The sequence below is a fragment of the Sciurus vulgaris genome, assembly GCF_902686455.1.
Source record: "Sciurus vulgaris genome assembly, chromosome: 1".
Taxonomy (NCBI): domain Eukaryota; kingdom Metazoa; phylum Chordata; class Mammalia; order Rodentia; family Sciuridae; genus Sciurus; species Sciurus vulgaris.
In genome coordinates, this window is record NC_136461.1 from 208,306,287 (window position 1) to 208,320,224 (window position 13,938).

Sequence of the window (13,938 nt, forward strand, 5' to 3'; positions counted from 1 at the left end):
GGATCAAGGCTTCAACAGGAGACTGGGGTGTAGCACTTGACTAGCATGCTTGGAGCCCTGAATTTGATTTTCAGTATGGCTAAATAAATAAATAAAATAAAATAAAAACCAGTGATGGGCATTCCAGAAATGCACAAAGGCTCTGAGACCTGGAGGATGAGTCGAGTGTGGCAGGAAAGACTGCAGCCTGTTCTAGGAGCCAGTGTGACTGGAGCAAGATGGCAGGTGGAGGGCTGTTGGGTGCTGTGGTCAGCTGGTGCCCCAGCACACACAGGCCAGACCCTGAGCCACTAAGAATCCACCTCCATGACAAAGGCAGCATGTGGCCTTTCCAGGCAGCCCTTATTACAAATACGTTGGCCATCTGGACCCCATTGAAAAGCATGTTAAATTGAGAAATTTGGAACAATGTTCAAGGAAAGTAATTTTGCAGTATGTGTTGAGAACCTTAACTATTACTATACTCGGACAAGTAATTCCACTTTGGGGAGTCATCCTAAGGAAATTAGGAAAACACTATGCATGCAAAATTGTTCACTGTAGCTTTAAAAATAATTGCAAGATTTATGAGGCAACAGAGGTATAATCATATATATGATGGTGCATTATCTAGATATATTGTATGTGAATTTTATGAACATTTAATAGTAGCATGGAAATAAAACTGCTTATATTATCACAGTTAATTACCACAAACAGCTGTGTGTGAGTGACTGTATGTGTGTGTGTTCTTGTTGATGAATGAATCAAAGAGAGAGAGAGAGAGAAACAGAAATGCTACATAAACAAATCAGAAACAACCAATTATACATTAAAGAAGAATAAGATTAAGAATGACATCAAAATTTTATTGGCTTAGACCAATAAGCAAATTAATGATTTTTTCTTCTAAAGATCTGTAACACCCAAAATGCCAGTAGTGTTCAAGCCTTATTTCAACAACAAAAGAATACATTTCTGCTTGCTTATTTTTGCAAAGAGAAACTAAGGTTTGTTAAATGCCACTTACCGGGACTCCAGGTATTCCAGATGGGCCTTGGGGTCCAGGTGGACCTTCTTTCCCCTAAAAGATCCAAGACATAAGACACCATGAAATTGTCAGTTGGTTCTTTTGGAAGTAGAGGATCTCACACAGGACCACCAGGTGCTGGGAATCCCCAGGTGGGCTAAGCCACACCAGCCTCCTCACCTTCCAGGCTCACCAACCAGGGCAGCAGCGTCCCAGGAGAGCACCCCACCACCATTGGCATGCACACTAGACCCAGGAAAATGAGTGATTAAAAGGTCAAGAGGAGGAGGAAGAGGAGGAGGAGAAGGTGGCGGTCAGTGGAAAGAAAATAGTGGGACTTTAAAGTCCACAAGACCTGGTCCAAATCCAACCTGACATTTGTTCCCTAATTTCCTGAGACTTGATTCCCCCCGATAAGCACATACAGGACACCTCAAAGTACTGTACCTACAGGACCCAGTGCAAGGGAAGGGCTGAGCTAGGGGCACTCCTAACTGATGGCTTCATTATTTTCATTGTTTTGGAGAGAAACCTAAACCTTTGGTCAGAGGTGGCTATGGTGAGTCTTTCCCTCATGGAAAACACATGAGGTTTTGAAAGTCTATTTTATCAATTGCATTAATTAACACTTAATTTGCCACTTGGTGCATCAAAGACATAACCTCAATCAGGGCTTCTATGTCAGTTTGAAGGATTTAGTGCCACTTTTCATGAGGCACATTGTTACATTTTTAAAATTACATTTTTATTTTTTACATGCACATTTTTACATTTTGCCACATCTCTGTCATGAGATGCAGATTCCTGGAGACTTTACAATCTCTTGTCAATGTTTCTGTGAGATAGACACTGATGTCGGGTTTTCCATTCTAATGGCATAAAATGAGGCATTCTTAAGGGTTGTTATTCTATCCTCTTAAAACAAAAGCAAAAACAAACTGTAGTTTATATTTCAGATTTATTCAGATTTTAAACAGCAGCATATAAAAATGGCCCCATCAGGAGACCAAAACATACTTCTTTTATTAAATACTTTTCAAACTAACTCAATATCTGAAGACAATGAAAGACATTAGTAATGCATGATTAAGATACTGAGAAGCTAGCTTGAGATTCTTTTATAGTGTCTTAAGCACTGATGAGAAAAGAATAATGTTTTAGGCTTATTACTGTTTGCCAAAACCTTTTCTCAAAGGGATGTGTAGTCTTTGCATCCATGTTGAGAAGTCACTCCTAAATTTTTTAAAAAGTAGAATGCCCTGTTTATGTTTGTGCTGATAACCGTCAGGCAGAACCTATGTCTCATAACCCAATGTTGCAAGAGAGTTGGGACTCCTGCCCATATTTCCCCCTCAGAGGAGGCAAAGATACAGGGTGCTCATTACTATAAATCTGCTCACATTAGTTATTTGCTATGGAAATTAATCTAGTTAATTATTCATTAGGCAGCTCAAAGAAATTTAGGTAGAAAAGGAAAAAGAATAATATTCTATGCAAATTAAGTTTGTATTTTGAAAATATTTGAAGAGTCACTGACTGTGCAAACAGAAAGCATTAAGGTAAGAGAATGATAAAGGTTTATTTTTAAATCCCAACAATCCAGGGCTCTGCATACATATAGTCTCACAGATGCTGTTATGTTCTCAAACAACATTTTTTAAAAGGCAGCAAGTAGTAGACGGGTGAAGGTTCTTTTTATAAGAATAATTATAAGGGATCCCATTCAGGGGATTCAAATTCAAAGTACTGGCCTTTATTTTATATTGAAAAAATTAACAAATATATGTATTTGCAAATTCAAAATAGAGTGGAAATGTTTATTTTGTATGGACATTTTTATTATTATTACCCATCTAACTTTTTAAATTTTTAAAATACCAATATGCATTGTTCAGGCTAAGAAAATTTGCACTATGTCTCGGTTTGATGTTTATGGCAAACTATTAGGACCATGGACAGCTTCACATACAGGCATACTTTGCCAAGGAGTCCCATGACAGAATCAAAGTCTTGTTTAATACAGTTTAATTCCTGGGAATGTAATGATCTTACTTCTGGGATTCACAGCTTATTCCCTTCAGGCAAACAGTCCATTAGTTTTTATTGGGGAAATATTTTACAGTCTGAGGATCAATGAAAAGCTGCCTGCAGCATTTAATTCATCCTGGGACTTGTAGGTGGGCTGCTTCAAAAGGATTGACCGCAGGATGATCCTAAGAAGGACCACGTGGTTGTCATTATTCAGCTTCGACATCCTGCAGGGGTTCAGTATAGACTGTAGAAAGAACACTGAATTGTGAGTTTTCAGATGGACTCACATCCCAACTTGGACATTGATTTCCATTATGACTTTGGACAAGGGACTTAATTAACCCCATTGGGCTTTGATGTCCTGGTTGAGAGCGATGAAGTTGTACTAAGAGGCCTAAGGTGCCCTTTGAACAAGATTCCAAATATTCCAGGGCAGGGCTGACCTCTTTTCCTGCTAGTTCTGGATTATGATGCTGCAATTCCTGTAGACCAGGGATTGTGTCTAATTGGCACATCGGCTCACTATGTGGTTCTGAACTGATCATTTTACTTCCCCAGTCCCCACTTTTCTGGTTTATAAGATGGATACAATGATCTGGGACTTTTCTAAATATTGAGCTACAGTGGAGGGCAGCAATGAGATGAGATGAAGGCTATTATTGGTCTGTATATTCCTTTGAACCCCTCGAGTGTACTGCCACCAGTAAAATGCCTGCTGCACCACGGTTTACCCTTGCTTCACGACACAGAAGCCAAATGTGGTTCTGGCAGCTTCATATTTCCAAAGAAAAGAACTGAGTTCAAATGGCAATGGCACCAGCTGTGATTCTGGGGCATTCCCCTTTGGATCAGTTGAGCTAACAGTGGCTGCCTCCTGTCTGAGATGCACTGGAGCATACCACACCTCAGGGTGGACTCGCCCAAGCCCCTCCATTGACCGCACTTGCTCAGAACAGAAACTACCTGAGAGAGAATAGAGAGATGGGGCCTAATTCCTGGGCCTGTCTGCAGTGTGGCAGATTGCCAGCTCATTTCACCCAAACACTTATCGTAACGGCAAAGTCATCAGGGCCCCAAAGAAAGCAACCCCTCCTGTTCTTGCCATTGGACTGGTCGTGAGTGGAAGCTTGGGCTCGTGTGGGCACAGGAGGAACAGAGAAGCAGGAAACGATTAGTGAATACATGGGTTCTCAAAAGGCCTGAAGACAGACATAAGGCAGGTGCTGTCCCTCAAGGAACTTACTGGTGGCCCTTGAATTCCTGGTGGTCCAGCAGCTCCTCCAACTCCATCCGCTCCCTAGAAAAAACAAGGCAGAAGACTCGTTTTTCACACAACTGGGTGACGGTCATTAGTTCTCTCCTCTACAGACAAGGAGCTATACACAGCTCTTACACTATGTGTCCCCTCGAAGCTTCCTAAACTATCATGTCACAATGATGCTTCTGCCTCCATTATCAAGATAGAAACCTGCTACACACAGGTTGCTGAGAAAATTGGGAAACGTAGTACACATCAAGAAGCAGTCATCTCTGGGAGCATCCTAAGGGCTCTCTGTAAAGGGCATTCCTTTATTGTAAGAGTCCAATGTCCCTCCAAAGACCAGGGACACTTCAATAACTAAATATGGAGACATAAACAAGCAAGTTCTCACAGCACTTTATTGACAGACTTTATTTAATTTTTTTTTTTTTTTTTCAGTACTGGGGATTGAACTCAGGGCCTTGTGCTTGCGAGGCAAGCACTCTACCAGCTGAGCTATCTCCCCAGCCCTAATTGTTTTACATATACTTATTGAATACTTATTTTCATTGGGTGCCAGCCAAGTTTTATGAATGTAAAATTGATCACAGCAGAGTTTTGGACCTTGAGGGAATTGATATAGCTGTAGAAAAGAATGGTCTTTCCATGTGTGGCAAATTCCTGGGACAGGATGCAACCTGAATTGTCCCTGCCTCTTCCACCAGGTGAGGACCCAGGCAAATGTTCATGAAATGAAGGGATGGTGGTAATGTTAAACAAACAGCATTGGTTATTGAATTAATTATATGTCTAGTCCAAAACTAACAGAAAATAGAGGTTCTACTTCAAATCTGGATTTTTTTGTATATGACTTTAGCAAAAGTTTTGGGCAACCTACATTTTGGAAATCTGCTAAGTTGGAATAAAATTCTCTACTGCACCTTGGGATCAGGGTAAGGGTTTGAAGGATGCTGACTAAACACCAGAAAATAAAAGCTGGAAGAGTCTTTCCTGGTTGGTGCTTGTATCTCTGGGCACCACAGACAGGGCCTGCCAAAGAATATGCACTCAAAGAATTGAACAAATGGCCAGGCAGGTGAGTTCTCTGCTTGTGGGTTCCCTTTGCAGGACAAGCTGATGAGCCTGAAGGGCAGCTGACCAGGCATCCATTTCTAAAGGCAATCAGCAGTAAAGGCATGACACAAAATAGAAGCTCAATTAACATCTGCTGAATGAATTGAAAGCATTAGTCAGTTGATGATAGACAAACCAGCTTCTGATTGTGATTGTCTCTGAGTCTCAGATTCATCATTTAGCATGACATTCAGAAGCCAGAAGTCATTTCCTGCGGTTGCCAGATTCTAAGTTACTGCAATTTCCAATGAGGACAGAGCAGGAATTCCTTTATACTGGAGACATGCTACAGACTTCAGATGAAGTAAGGATGGAGATTTAACCCAATATTACCCAGCTAATAGCTTGCACAGGAAAGCTGAAGTTGTCATGATAGAAAATTATTCTCCAAGGAACTGTTTCTTTTAATAAAAAGGTCCCTCAAATGTCCCTCTTTGTAACTGCTAATGCCTGTCCCCATGAGCCATTACATAACTATCTTTATCAGGTTTTCTTTTTGCTGATTATCACATGCTATCAAATCCAATAATATATGCAAACACAATACAAGGCACTTTATTAAGTAAAATACAAGTCTTGAAAGAATTGTCAAAACCTGTGAAGTTCAATAATAGCAAGCTGATCAGGCCCCTAAAGATCCTTCATGAATGTGCACAGAGCAGAGCTGTCAAGGCTGGGGAATTAGAAAGGGTCTTAACACAAGATGCTATAGAAAGAGAGTGAGCTGAACATCTGAGATTTGAGGTAGATTTAAAAAAAAACTGAGAAAGCTTTTGGTACTCTTGTAGATAGTTTATCTTTTTTAAGAGTTTGCTACAAAAGCTAATCATGAAGCAAAAACAATCATTTCACGCTCTCATAAGACAGTAGAATGAATCAAACATCACTTTCCTATGCTCATATATAAATACACAATCAGTGTAACTCCATGTCATGCTCAACCACAAGAATGGGATCAAAATTGTAGTGGGTTCCACCTCATGTATGTATAATATATCAAAACACACCCTACTGTCATGTATATCTAAAACCAAAAAAGAAAGAAAATATTTTATTGAAGATTTAAAACAATGATTTACTCAAGTAAGTAAAACATAATTGCAATTATACATTGGTGGTGTGTTATTTTAGAAGACAAAGCAAGCTTAATTTTACACATTTTAACTTCATAGTCCAACATTTTCTTAAAAATCTATTGTGATATACTGGTCCCTATTTAAAGTGGGTTCCTGCCTTCAGTGGTATTTTAGCCATGACCAATGGCTCTGGGTAGAAAGGTCTGAGAGATGGAGCCTCATAGAGAACCCATGGAGAGTCCCAGGCTCCTGGGCTTGGCAGGGACACTAATTCCCATTGCTTGTCATCATGGCTGCCCTTGATTGGGTTCATGGGTTCAACAGCAGTGAGTTCCAGAAAGAAAAAGAATGAGCCTGGTCTGTGGGCATCCTGGACTAAGGGGAGAGAGGTGCTAAGGTCATTGGTCAATGTCAGAATCACAGCTGCTGCAGGAGCAGGGATATGTTTGCTCAGGAAGCCCAGTAAGTGGGACAACAATCATGGCGCATGTTGTAGCCATCAGAGTAAGAAGTGCCAGGGAATGCAATGTATGAACAATTAAAAGGATGTTCAGCTCTCACTATCGTTACAGACTGCGGTCCATTCAGGAAAATCTGGGCTTAGGTAGGTGAAAGGCTCCAGGGCCTTTCACCATGTGACCAGTTCCTATGAAAAGAATGTCTTTACTTGAGATCCTAACCTTGAAATCCTGGCTTCATCCATCCTCACCAGTTCCCCCGCCCCAACCCATTCTGAGCATACTGCCCAGCAGGGCCACTCAGATGCCTCTGCATTCTCCCCTTCAGGTCATCCCTGGGCACTTTTTAGATTTTGGCCCATCCTTTAAAATGAGAGGTAGGTCCAGTGTGATACCATCTCCAGGTAAGTACGGACATGTGCTCAGAGGTCAAGGCCAAGAGAGAAGGAGGTTCGAAATTTGACTTACTGGTGGCCCAGGATTCCCTGGAGGCCCCATGAAGCCTGGAACTCCAGGATGACCCTAGGGAACACAAGAGTTAATTCATAAATAATTGTAAAAGCTTTTTGACCATTCAGAACAACTTTCAGGCAATAATCCAATGAAGATACAACAAAAGGATCTCTTTTATACCCCTTGCTAGTGCTTTAAGAGGTAGAGAAGGTACCTGATGCTATTTATAAAACAATTATATCCTCTGGACGTGGATTTCCTTCAAAATAATGAGGAGATGGGCATGAGGAGGTGGTTGAGGAAACAGCTGAAAGCAAAAGTCGCCATAGTATCTGACAGGGGTGTGGCTGTGGGCTGGGTACCTGGGGGCTGCATTATGATATCTCTACTGCACAGATAGACTGTACTGCCCCATCTCACACACACACACACACACACACACACACGGATGCTCTGTATCCTCAGGGAGTTCATTCCAGGAAACACCCCACCCCCACCCATGAACACCAGAAACCCAGGATGCTCAAGTCCCTTACATAAAAGGCCACAGTGTTTGCATGTACCACACACACATTCCCCATATAGCTTAAATCATCTCCAAATGACTAGAAATAGTGAAGACAATGCAAATGCTATGTAAGTAGGTATTGTACTGCACATTTTAGGACACGATATGAAGTCTGTACATGTTTAGTGCAGATACTAAGTGGTTTTTAATATTTTAAATCTAGGGGTGGTTGGTTCCATGGACACAGAAGCCAGGCATATGGAGGGTCAGTTCTGCCTGTTCATCTACCTAGCTCCTTAATAAAAAGCAAGTGGGTTTATCAAATTATGGCACCAATACTGTGGTCATATTTTGGATATTTTAAGAAAGGAATTCATTTCTATGTGCAGAGGGGAGGCTCCTGCGTGATACAAATGAGGTGCACAGTTAAGGAGCACGGTGTGGCATCTAACTTTCAGTCCAGTGTGACAGCGTTGTAAACCAAACGCACCCCGTGAGGAATGATCTCCTGCCCTGCACCTGCGTGCCTGCCTGCTCAGCCCTTGGCAGAGGTTCTGCCTCTGGTGTGGCTGTCTCCTCAGGATGGGTCACATACATTTCGTTTCTCCAAACACAGAAGGGCCTTTGGCTGAGCGCCTCACTCTGACTTCGAGCGAAGCACCTGTCCCGCGCCCACAGCTTGTGTCCACTCGCCTCGCCCCACTGCAGCACTGCCATCCTAGTGAGGTCAGGGACGTGGCCCTCACTCACTGCACCTCAGAGCCGGGCAGTGCCTGGCAAGAGGCTGGTTTACAAGGAGCACTGGCGTGAGCTGCAGAGGACAGTAAAGACGAGGGGAGGGGACAGAGGAGGGGAAATGGCTGCAGAGCAGAGGCACAGGGGCACTCCCCAGCAGCAGCAAGGCCGCGGCGAGGCTGCACAGAGCCCCTGGGAGCACTGGATTGGCATGAGGGGCGGCAGTGCTCGGGTGCCCAGGGCAGGGCGACAGTGACTGTGGCGCCTCCTGAAGCTCTTAGGAGAGGTGGCACGGCAGGCCTGGGTGGGCGCCGGGCAGAGCAGGGCGTGGGGGTCACACAATACACACTCAGGGAATGGGGGAGAGGGGGAGGGAGGGAGGGGCAGGGCCTAGTGAATGACCACCACAGCCGGGAGCAGGAGGCAGCCTGAGAGCGGGCACAACACAACACGAGAAAAGAAGGCCTGTTCCTCGGGCAACCTGGGGAAGAGCCGTCGACAGAGAACCAGAGACCAGGAGGGAGGCGACCAAACGTGCGGTAAGCCTCCTGCTGCTGGCGAGAACAGACAAGGGATGGCCGTGGAGCGGCGGACCTGAGCCCTCGGGGGGCGGGGAGGGTGCCTTCCTCAGGTGACGCATCGTGAAGGGGACTTCTCTACCTGATCGCCTTTCTGTCCAGCCTCGCCATCCGCACCACGCTCTCCTTGGCTCCCCTTGGAAGGAGAGAGAAGAAAGGAAAGAAAAGTCAATGGAAGTTTGGTTATGGGAGTTAAATGACCTGCAGTCTGCAAAGTGCTCAGATGCGTGACAGGTCAGCACTGGGTCTCCGCCATCTGCCATCGCTGAGCCTCACTGCCAGGATCGTCATCTCCACCACCACCATCACAATCTCCTAACTGTCCCCATGTTGTCACCACCACAGCCATTGTCACCACTGCCATCGAGACTCTCCTCCCATCACCTATGTCTCTGTCCACGCCGTCACCGTTGCCACCATCACATTACTGTCGTCATCGTCACGGCCAGGGTCAGCAAGACACTCAGAGTAAGTGGACGACCAGAAATATTTGTATAGACTGACCCTAAAAGTGCCATTCAGAGGTCCAGGGTCTTCATGGTCACGCATCCGGATCTACACGTACTGTGTTTTAATGGAAGGCATTTCATTAAAATGTTACTAAATAGAAACACTGCAGTGTCTTTAAAATAATGCATTCTCAGTGAATTAAGTCCTTGGCAGTGAGTCACTCCTTCCAGTCACAGTCCTAGCGCTTCTCGTCTTGTCTCTGGAGCAGCCCGCATCCCTGTTGGGTCTGTTTATTAGTCCAGTAAGTGAAGGATTGGGGGTCAGTGTATGGGGGTCCTTCTGGGCCCAGACCCCACAGTTCTCTTGCAGAAGCACCAGGCCAAGGTTGTTCACTGGTGACAAGACTCCCTGATGGCACTCCCTCCCTCCTTCCCTGAGGGCTTCGGGAGGGTGAGGTGAGCTCATGCCTGTAGGTGCCTGACGCCATTGTTCAGAGGAGACAGTGGGTCCCAGGGGAGAGCTTCTGTTCCAATCGTTTGGCATGCGATCACGTCTACAGCTTCCAAACCTCAAAGCTAGTGCACCGTCTGCATGCTGCTTCATGATCAATGAAAAGAGGTGGCATCCAATCGCACACCGCTTCCCTGACATTTAGGACAATGGCCTCAAAGTAAGTGCTTTCCTTTCAAATTCCAGCCCTCAGACTGGCTTTCCAGCGGTCTGAACACCCACCTGGGAACAATGGACACGTCAGTGGCACGGGCTCCCCACAGTTGTCTTGCCTCCCTGCCCACGGCAGCCAAAGATCAAGGCAAACACAACCACCCCCACGCCTGACTCACTTCCTTCCAGAGAGGGGACTGACATTTACAGAGCCCTTACTTTGCTGGGCACTCTGCCAGGGCTTTCCATATGAAATCTCATTAAAAATATTCCTTTATTTATATCCTGAACTGATGTTAAAAATCCCTAATATGTCTATGATATCTAACTTAGCCAGTAAGTCTTCTTTTAACAATACAGATTATTAATAGAGTTAGATTAAAAAAAAAATCTGAAGACCCAGACAGGTTCAGGTATTCACCTGAGGTCACACAGCTAATAAAAAGAAAGGTCTGAATTCTAATCCAGTCCAGTCTGTCTGACTATCAAATAGCCAAGTTATCTCTCCCTGGCAAGTTACTTTCTTGAATGTTTCCCTAAGCCGTGATGACTGGTTCCACTAGCTTATTTATTTTTTTATTAGTGCATTATAGTTATATGCAATATTGGAATTCATTTTGAAATAATTATACAAGCATGGAACATAATTTGCTCCACTTTGGTTCCCAGGACTTCCCCCCTCTCTCCCCTTCTCCCTGCCCTGTTCCATTTCCTCTACTCTACTGGTTTTTTTTTTTTTTTCATTAATTTATAGTGTTTTCAATTAATGCATCATAGAGATAGGTAAGGTGGAGTTCTCTGTGGGAATTCTGGTCAGGTCCACTCCATCCCCCTGCCTTTTCCTGTCCTCCTCCCGCTCCTTCCCTCTCCACTGATCCCCCACTGGTTTGGGTTCCACAATGCTAAGAGCACTGGTTTCCTAGTTGGGAAGGCTGATTGACATCCCGACCGCAGGTCGGGCTCCTTGTTCCACCCGGGATACAACAGTCAGTGAGAAAGGTGCAGGACCCTGTGCACCTGGAATTGTTATTGCAGGGAGAGGGCCAGTTCACGCTCAGTTCTCTTCAGAGGTATTTGTTGGGGAGCCCCGGTAAAGACCTAAAGCTCCCCACGGAAAATAAGAACAAGTCGCCTCCCTTTCTTAGAGTACTTTGGAAAATTTGTGGCTGTGACTTCCTTCTCTGCTTCCTTGTGATGTATGTAAATCCTTTGAAAAGCTAAATTTGTCTTTTGCCTGAAATATGATCCAGGAACTCAGGAATGTCTTTCTGGGGGCCTAGGAACCATCTCTTTGGAATATATTCAGCAAAATAGCAGTTTTCTCTCCCAGTTCCCATGGGAGGGTAGGAGCCCCAGTTGGGCAGGTGCCTGTTTTCCAGGTGCAACAGACCACCTGTCATAAGGAAGGGAGGCCTTTCTCTCTCCTCTGGATAAGGTCAATTAGCAAGCACAGGGGGTAACGCCAGTTACTGGGAAAATCTGGGTACCACACACCCTGGACAGTGCAACTGGGTCCTCAGCTCGAGGACTGGTTACTGGCTACCCTGAGAGTGTGTTGGCAGTGGCAGGGGCATGACAGAGCGGGCTTTCTCTCTGACTCCACAGACTCTCCAGGGCCTGTGATGCTCATTGCCTTCTGGATTAATGCTTAGACGTTATTGAATTTTTTCTCTTTCTTCTACCTTGGTGGAGAGGTTTTCTGGCTTGGAAAACAATTTCATTTGCTTCTAATTATACTTAATTATAAATTAATATAAACATAAATGACAAAATTATGATAAAAATTTTAAATTGCATTTTCAATTATTTATAGGCAACTTTTATACCAGGGGTCTTCTAAGGATCCCAGGCTTTCTGAAAAGGTAATTCTCTCAGGGGTTTACAAACCATTGAGGACAGGGTCTAAACTTCTCAAATGGATGTCTCTGCTGCTCTCAGGAAAAACCCTGCCTCTGAATTTTGCATATTGTTTCACTGTCTAGAAAATCTTCTCCCACAGGTTTTTGGCAAATCCCAGCCTAACCCTTGCATGCAAGCGAGACCCAAGCTCATCCCAGCGGCTTTCACAGGTTAGCACTTGTCCCATGTGCTAGTTTCCTTAAAATCATTCCCTCTTCTCCTGAAATCTGTGGTAGCTGCTATCAGCTCAACTGGAACAAGAGTTCAGAGGCCCCACTAGCAATGAACTGTATGAAATGCTTTGAGCTGTGCTTTGTAAATGTCTCTCATTTAGTCTTCTTTTTTCTTTGTGTGTTGGGATACACATTCTTTTATGGATGAGGGACCTAAAGTTCAAAGAAATCATACATATGCCCAGGTTGTATAATTAGTAAGTGAATTCTCTTAGCTTAAAAAAAAAGTCAGTAGGGCAGGCTGGAGAGCTACCAGCTTCCAAAGCCCGGGCTTGACCTATGGTTCTGAGAACTTCTACACTCAGCGTGACTTTTGAGAGAGTCACTCACTGGTCTGTCGTTCCTCTCCTTCAAACCCTGGAAGGCACAGCCCAGGTCTGACCTTTCTCCATACCTCCTGACTTGGGAGGAAACTATTTAGGCAGATGATGACAGAGGCGTATGTGTAGGAGGAGATGCCTGGTCAATTAGCGAACCCAGGTGGTAATGTCAGTTACTGGGAAAATCTAGGTGGCCACACACCATGGACAGTGTGGCTGGGTCCTCAGCTCGAGGACTGGTTATTGGTTATCCTGAGAGCATGCTGGTTCTGCACAGGACAGGATTCTGTGGGCCTTTCTGGCAGTACCAACAGCAGCAATTATTACATTATCTGCCTCCCAGAATCATCCTGAACCTCCATGAGAGGATTTCTGCTCCTCAGGGTATCTCCAGATCCACCACAGACTCCCTTTAGACCCCATTTCTGTTTGGTGGATGTGCAATGAGAGGAAATGAAATGCTTTCCATGGGGGTTACAATAATCATCACCTCCAGTGCCAGGGAGGCCTTTACATCTGACTGCAGAAGTACGTGCTTCCAGGGTCAGCCCTGTGAATAGATCTCACTCCTCCTTCCTCCTCCATATGGACCATAATTACAGCAGCCACCATTTCCAAACCCTGTGCTTCAATGAGTGTTTGGTGCAGTTTTATACTCCTAGAATGCAGCTCTGTAACTAACCATGGTATTGATTTTTCCCAGCTCCAGTCCCTAAAGAGGGCAGCTGCAAATCTGTAAGAGAAAGCCTGGGTAAGCTGCTTTCCAGATACCCAGTCACATCTACAAACAAATGAACAAAGTCCTCTTGGAAACACACATGAGCAGGGAACACTCAAGGCATTCAGTTACAGAAGAGTGCTAACAGTGATCCTAAGTACTCTGTTACTGGTACAGTAACAGTCTACACAGTCATCTGTGTGTTCTTGAGTGCAGCAGAGATACGTGGAAACGGCTTGAGTTTGAAACCAAGGACCAAGGCACAGACCCATGAGAATGCAGAGAAGCCATTAACCCCTCTGCAACGCATTTGCCCAATAATAAATAGTGATAAGGGGAAGAAGCTATTTACAGGGACAACCATCAGAGTCAGATACACTAGCCCATTGCCCTCCACCAGGAGCTGTCCTGGGTGCTGATGCTGGCAGAGGTG

The 13,938-nt window shown here is 44.6% G+C and overlaps 1 protein-coding gene across 1 annotated transcript in view; it reads right to left on the reverse strand.

Moving 5' to 3' along the window:
• Nucleotides 1–13,938, reverse strand: part of COL22A1 (collagen type XXII alpha 1 chain) — a 241,998-nt gene that overhangs the window by 30,873 nt on the left and 197,187 nt on the right. Inside the window, exons 47-50 of the mRNA XM_079145252.1 lie at nucleotides 9,305–9,358; nucleotides 7,417–7,470; nucleotides 4,284–4,337; nucleotides 1,010–1,063 (exon numbers count right to left, since the gene is read on the reverse strand). Of these exons, the coding sequence (XP_079001378.1) occupies nucleotides 1,010–1,063; nucleotides 4,284–4,337; nucleotides 7,417–7,470; nucleotides 9,305–9,358 (216 nt within the window). The remainder of the gene's footprint in view (nucleotides 1–1,009; nucleotides 1,064–4,283; nucleotides 4,338–7,416; nucleotides 7,471–9,304; nucleotides 9,359–13,938) is intronic.